Source organism: Cyprinodon tularosa, unplaced genomic scaffold, assembly GCF_016077235.1.
Source record: "Cyprinodon tularosa strain WSP-4 unplaced genomic scaffold, ASM1607723v1 ctg343, whole genome shotgun sequence".
Classification (NCBI taxonomy): domain Eukaryota; kingdom Metazoa; phylum Chordata; class Actinopteri; order Cyprinodontiformes; family Cyprinodontidae; genus Cyprinodon; species Cyprinodon tularosa.
In genome coordinates, this window is record NW_024039056.1 from 949599 (window position 1) to 957067 (window position 7469).

The 7469-nt window shown below is 38.5% G+C and overlaps 1 protein-coding gene across 1 annotated transcript in view; it reads left to right on the forward strand.

Moving 5' to 3' along the window:
- ptk7b (protein tyrosine kinase 7b) overlaps positions 1–7469 on the forward strand; it is a 105399-nt gene extending 97930 nt beyond the window's left edge. Inside the window, exons 15-20 of the mRNA XM_038294667.1 lie at positions 1536–1694; positions 1786–2018; positions 2123–2203; positions 3459–3610; positions 5158–5336; positions 5440–7469. Of these exons, the coding sequence (XP_038150595.1) occupies positions 1536–1694; positions 1786–2018; positions 2123–2203; positions 3459–3610; positions 5158–5336; positions 5440–5600 (965 nt within the window). The 3' untranslated portion in view covers positions 5601–7469. The remainder of the gene's footprint in view (positions 1–1535; positions 1695–1785; positions 2019–2122; positions 2204–3458; positions 3611–5157; positions 5337–5439) is intronic.

The window sequence follows — 7469 nt, forward strand, 5'->3', positions numbered from 1 at the left end:
TCCCCTCTCTGATGGGGGGCCGGGATCAGTTTGTAACAGAAAAATTGAGACGATTGCAAGAGTGCCTTAACGTAAAAAATTTAGTCTTCCAGAAAGTACAATCAAAGAACAAAGCAAATCAAAGAACAGAGCAAAAGTCAGGAAATAAATAACACTATTTATTAAATAAATAATAACCAAATAACACTCTCTGGGTCCATTGAACATAAACTTTCTGTTGTGCTGTGCACAATCTTAACAGGTCCAAGTTCAGCTTAGTTGTCAGAATCTCTTACTTAAATGTCTGATATGAGCAGGCTCTCAAAGTTCTTGTATTCCTTTCTTATAATCTTTTTGTAGGTTCAAATAGATTGTGGACATCACTGTTTGCTTGTTTTGTGGGTTTCACAGGGAAGTTGATGAGAGAGAGAGCTGCAGACTAAGAAGCTGAACTAAGTGATACAGCACCTACACAGCACAACCACTACCAGTATGGTTATGGAGATGGATTTTATCCCAGTAGATTTTATTATGATTATATTTTTATACTCAGAATGACTCATTCAAATCAGAAAAGTGATCTTACTTTTATATGTTCATCAGTGTGAACTGTGCGCCTGCATCTGGCTGGTGAGAAGTTGAATGTCAGGTTCCATTTTGGTCACTGCCAGTCTCAAACACTGATGCAGATGTTCATCTGTCAATCTTGAATTTATTGAAGTTTTCAGCAGTTTCATCCGTAAAAAGGTTTGCTTGCAGATATACAGTACGTGCTGCCAAAAAGTGTTGATTGCGCTGATAGATTTCTGAGAAAAAAGTCAGAATTCTGGCATTAAAATCAGAATTCTGAGAAAAAGGTCAGAATTGAATAGACTATTATTTTTATTTTTTTAAATGGCCCTAATCCTCTTCCATATCTCTTTGAGAGGGGCGGGTTTAATATTTTTTGTTGGGGGTCACCAGTTAGGGGGACAGACCCCAAAAGTGTGGAACATTGTCACGTTATATGTGTGTATCAAATATTTACTAATAGTTAATAATGAAAAACTTCATAATTAAGGAACATTTTATTGGAAATGTCCAACTTTATTATCAAATACAAAAAAGATAAAAAAAAAACAAAAAAAAAACACTTATATGAAAATATCTCTGGTATTGTTCAGGGGGCCGGGGCAAATGTGGAAGCGGGCCGAATCCGGCCTGTGGGCCATAGTTTGGGTACCACTGCCCTACAAGGAAAACTAAAGATCATTGACTGAATGAAAAATACAGTAAATGATTCTGATAGTAAAAGATTTTATCAGAAACATTTGTTCCTTAGCATCAACTTTATTTCATCATAAATATGTTAAGATTAAACACTGCAGTTTTCTAAAAAGTTTAATGCAAGACTATATTGATGTAGTTTTGAAGAAAAAAAAAATTGTTCTTCATGTTAAAAATGTGTTATTTGCTGCCACCTAGTGTTTGTTTTGGGTATAGTTGGTATCATGCTTGGTGACAGTATGTGTTAATCTTCACCTTACATTTCTAACCCACTGTGTTGTGTTCATCAGGAGGTGCTGTTCAGCAGAATGGCCACACCACGGCTGAGATCCAGGAGGAAGTGGCGCTCACCAGTGTGGGTACCGTCACCGCAACCGAGAAGCGGCACAGCCACGCCAGCGATAAGCTCCACTTCCCTCGTGCAAACCTCCAAACCATCACAACGCTTGGTAGGATTTTTCTGTTGTAGATATCATAGCAGAATAGAAAGTATGTTACTGTGCATCTGTTCTGATGTGTGTTTGGTGGATGTTTGATCAGGTAAAGGCGAGTTCGGCGAGGTGCTGCTGTCCAAAGCTAAAGGCATTGAAGAAAGTGACGCTGAGACGGTGGTTCTGGTGAAGTGTCTGCAGTCCAGAGACGAGCAGCTGCAGAGCGACTTCAGACGTGAAGCTGAAATGTTCGGCAAGCTGAACCACCCTAATGTGGTTCGCCTGCTGGGCGTCTGCAGAGAGGCTGAGCCGCACTACATGATCCTGGAGTACTATGACCTGGTACGCACACGGGAGCTGAGCCAAAGAAACAAACATTTTACACTTTTTTTGCCATATTTCCCTTTTGGGTCAATTTTAATTCATTTTTTCTTTTTTGCTGACAGGGTGATCTAAAGCAGTTCCTAAAAATATCAAAAAGCAAAGACGATAAAGCGAAGCCTCAGACAATCAGCACCAAGACCAAGGTAGGTCCTCCATGTTTAATAAGTGACAGATTCTACTCTAGAGCCGCTTTTAAAGGGTATTTTTGGCATTTAAAGACATTTTTATTTCAATCTGGGCCAGATGTTTTTTTCCGGATGGATTAAATACAGGAAATTATATTATTTACTTTCAGATGAATTGTCTGAGAGTCAGTTGCTTGGAAGTCTAGTATATTATCACCCTAAACAGTGATTTAAAAACAGTCATCACTGCTCCTGAAAAGTATGGAGAAGAACAGGAAGAAATGGACCAATAATAGTAGAAAAGTTTTGAATCTGCATATTTTATTTAACTATGTAAAGATAATAGCTAAAATTATCAATCTAAGTCATTTTGTTTATCAAGTTACCTCCAGATAAAAACACCTCATTAATAACAGTCAGTTCATTCCTTTTGTTTTGTGCTTTAAAACCTTTTTAACTGTTAGATTTCAAAGCAATTGTTTAGGCTAAGATCCCAAACATAGCACTGGTACTCGTCAGCTGAATTTTGACATTACTATTACTATAAACTGATTTAAAAACCTCTGTCATTAAAAATTCAGAATTCAGATTTTTATTTTTGACTAATCTAAAGTTGCCCTGATAATATCAACCTGAAACCAGCATCAGCAGCCCATTTCCAAATTTCTTAAACTCTAAGGGCAATAAAACCTGAACCTTTAAACCTTTAATTCAGCTTTAAACATTATCCATAACCTTGTTGCAAGAAAATAAATCCTGCATAGCGTGACCTCTGAGGAAAAGTAAGAGACCCAGCCTCATCTTTACTTAAGTAGCCAGAAGTAAACTATAAATCCCTTTAGAAGAGATTTCAAACTAGTCATGTATTTTTCTTACAAAAGTGGGTCGTTTTTTGAAAGATTTTTTTATAACATCTTAGCTTAGCATATTTCATTTTTTTCAAATATGCTGCCAAAGACTGAAAGCGATATTTAAGAATAATGATCTGTTTTCAAAAACTGTAAAACAGGATATTTAAATTATTTTTTAACTCTGCTGAGATTTAAAGGCTTCCAGGGTATAGAACATGATGAAATATGCTCTTTAAACATCATTAAAACGGATGTCTTTTTGCTGCGGTTACCCGTTTTACTAAAAAGATGTCATTATTTCAGGGCAGTACCCCCCATCAGGTTATTAATGTTTAATAATCAAAAAAAGAAAACCTGATGTATGTAGTGTTTTATGAACGTTACTTTATACGCTTCTGCTTTGCCACTTCTCCTTCCTCCAGGTGTCCCTCTGTGCCCAGGTGGCTCGCGGCATGGAGCATCTGTCCAATCACCGCTTTGTTCACAAGGACCTGGCTGCCAGAAACTGTCTGATCAACAGTCAGAGGCGGGTCAAAGTGTCTTCGCTCAGCCTGAGCAAGGACGTCTACAACAGGTCTGTTATTAACTTAGAGGGTCTGTAACAACTATACGGCTGCAGCTGAATAAGTTAAAAATATCTTAGAAAAGTTCATTTATTTCCAGTTTAAAAAAAAAATACTATAAACAATAAAAATACGGAAAAATCAGTCCACTGGGAAGCAATCTCATCTACCGCCATAACGTCTGTCAGCAGAAGGAAGCATGAAGAGCTATAAAGTCTGCTGGTAAATCACTGGACTGAATTTAGGACTTGATAAAACATAGTAGAGCAACACCAGCAGACATGGAAACATCAAACCAGACCTGAAGGAGCCTAGATTCTGTCCCTGTTCAATTTTCCTGCATAATTATCTCTTGTCCGCCTGTGGCTCAAACGAGTAATGCACTACCTGTAGCCCATCTCCTTTAAGCTTTGAGGGAAAATAAATCTCACACCTTATAAATCTCTTTCAAACTCTACACTGTAAAAGCAATCAAAAAAAGAATGTCTTAAAATAAGTGAATTTACTCTTAATTATAGCAGGTATGTAAGATAATCTGCTATTTTTTATTACCCTTAAAATAAGATATCACGCTCTTAGAATAAGAGACTGCAGTTTTTCTTATTTTAAATGCAATTTTTTTTCCATTGTCAAAGTGTCCAACTTAATTGCTCAATTCAAGAAAAATGTCAGTTTTTTACCTTGTATAATGCATGAAATCCACATCAAGGCTGCGTGTTCGCTCTTGCTTGTGCATTATTTTCCACCCCGGTTTTTCCTCCCACTAAATTTCCCATGAACACATGTGGAACCAACACTAGATGAACAACCTCCTTCTGTTAGAATGTTTTTTTGTTTTTTTTTTTGTAATTCATCCTCTTTAAGTGTGTTAATGATCACCTCTCTGTGGTGCAGCTTTTAAATCAGCAGTCTGCCCTGTGAATGTGTCGACATTCACGGAACAGAGTGGATTCAGACAGCTCTTTTGTTTTTAAGCTTTTGTAGAATAATTGAAGTTTATAGAGAAAACGCTTTGAATGCACCCCTGTGTGTGTATGTTAAGTTTTAGGTTGTACTCTAAAAATTGTAAATGGCTTATACTTTTTATAGCCCTTTTTCAAGTGAGAAAAATCGCTATTTAAGTATACTTTACCAAAGCTCTTTACACTACATTCAGTCACACACTGATGGGGGCACGCTACATTATAGCCACAGCTGCCCTGGTGCTCACTGACAGTAGGAGGCTGCCGTACACTGGTGCCACCAGTCCCTCTGACCAAAATCAGTAGGAAATGCAGGTGAAGTGTCTCGTCCAAGGACACAATGACACTGAAAGCCGGGGCTTGAACCGACAACCCTCTCGTTGCAGGGAAAACTACTTCATCCGATGCCACTGCCGCCCCTATAAGATCTAAAAATCATTGTTTGTACTGAAGAAGAGGGAAAAAATAAGATATTTCCGTTATATAATTTATTGAGAGGCATTTGTAATCCTGTGTAATAGATCTGAAACGGCCAAATAGCAAAAGGTGTCGCTCATGTTTGCTGTTCCTCTGTCTCCTCTGTCCTGTGAACATAGTGAGTACTACCACTACAGGCAGGCGTGGATCCCTTTGCGCTGGCTGCCAACAGAGTCTGTGTTCGAGGATGAATACTCCACCAAGTCGGACGTGTGGGCCTTCGGAGTGCTGATGTGGGAGGTTTTCAGTCTGGGTGAAATGCCGCACAGCAAACTGAGTGACGACGAGGTCCTGGAAGGTAGGCTGATCCTTTTTCTTAGGTTTTTCTAATTCTTCCAGTTCTTAGCCGCCAGACTTCTCCCAGGAATCTTGTCGTTATGTTTGTCATGTTTTACTTCCAGGTCTGAAGATGGGAAAACTGAAGCTTCCTGCTCCGGATGGATGCCCCTCTAAAATCTACAAGCTCATGGTCCGCTGCTGGATGCCGAGCCTCAAAGAGCGCCCCTCTTTCACCGACATCGTCCACGCCCTGGGAGATCAGCCCTCTGACAGCAAAGTCTGAGAGGATCTTCTGCCACCACAGGAGGGAAAAAGAACTTTGAACCATTCTTCCCTCTGAAGTATACATGCTGGATTACTAGTCTCACTCATTTCAGGGACGAGGGTTGAAGAGAGAACACGTTTTTTAAATTTCACTTGATGGTGTGAACTTGACTTAAAGTCTGAGACTGCAGCTGCTCAGACCTCAGTGCCTCAACACCATTTTATAATCTCACCTTAGCTCTCTGCTGCCACCCTGTGGGGGTGGTAGGAACAGCGCTCTGCTCCGATCGGTGCGGATGTCTCCTGAAACTAAGATGGTCTGTGGAATGAGATCTGGCTCTATCAATTTAAGATTATTCATCTTAAGAGGTTTCCTACACAGGCTGGAGAAATACTTATATTTCAAGACTTCATTTCTGCTGTCTGGATGCATCCTTCTGTCCCCCCTTATCTGTGTCTTTCCTTCCTAATTTGCCTATATCTTTTTTTTTCTTTCTTAATTGTTCCTTTCCTTACTTCATGTCCTATTGTTCTTCCTTGTGCCCTCAGTTCAAATTTTCTGTCTAATCTTTCCTTGTTTCCTCATTTTCCAGGTTTATTTCTCCTTCAGTATTTCTCTCTTTCCATGTCTTCCTTTGTTTCATCCTAATTTCTTTCCTCTACATTAATTTCTTCCTTCTGTCCCATCATCTTTGTCCTTCCTCCATTCTTCCCTGGCGCTCTTTGCTCTTTCCTTCAAACCTGTGTTCATCCCTTGCCTCCTTATCTCCTCCCACAGTTCTTCCTTATTCCCTCATCCTTCCCTCCTGTCTTTTTGTCCTCGCTTCATTCTTACCTTCCTTTCCTACCGTCCAGTTTAAATCCTGCCCTACTCTATAAATATCCGCCATAAGTTCAAAATGAATGTTTTTCATATTTTAAAATAACCTCAAAGGAGTTAGGAAGGCTCGGTCTTGGAAAGTTTTTTTCAGAAATCACGTGTAGGATTCCTGTCCTCAATATTTGCTCCTTCAACCTTTGAGTGGACTTGTACTAATGCCAAACTCTTTCAAAAACATGCGGCTGAAAGAAGAGACCTAAAAAGGTTTTGCATGAAGGTTCACAATCTGTTACACTTCTGATATAAAACATAATCTGGTTATACTTCAGGAATAAATTGTAAAAAAAAGTTTTTTTCTAGCCAAGAATTTATATTGAAAGGATAAGTGAATATTGTGTTAACTTCAAGGTGCTTATTTTGTCACAGTTGTAGGGATTAAACCTATCTCCATGTTAATTGTGCAACAGAACATCAATAGAGGTCCAATCACATTTTTAAAATCTTCGACCATCAGACAAAGTGTACATAATGTAGAAGCCATGCACTAACTTCACTTAAAAATACCCCCTTTCTCTGTATAGAAGGATGCACAGGTACCTGTTTATTTATGATGAAGGTCCTGTTTTTTGTTTTGTTTTTTACTGTTTGTAATTGGTACTTAACTTTACTATGCTGTTTTTTATGTTACCTGCTCCATCTCAGTATGTATTCAGTCTGCATCCTAACTGAATATCCTAACAGTCGGTATAAGGAGGTCAAAAACGTGGCTACAGATCGCCTGGACTCATCTAAGTGCCTAGTAAATGAAGGATTATCCTAACATTACCCCTTTTTTACATTATCTAATCAAAGGCAAAGACGTTTATCAGCTTGTTTTTTTTTTATCTTTTTGGTGTAATTTGTTTTTTTGTTTTTATAAATGCTAGGCACTCAGACCTAGACCTCCTTTTTTATTCGTCTTTCTTTTTTTTTCTTTTTTTTATCAGCTTGAGCAAATGTTAACCCTAATCAGATATATTCAGAACTATACATGCTGCTGTCAATAAAGGTTCACAGTGTTTTTAATAA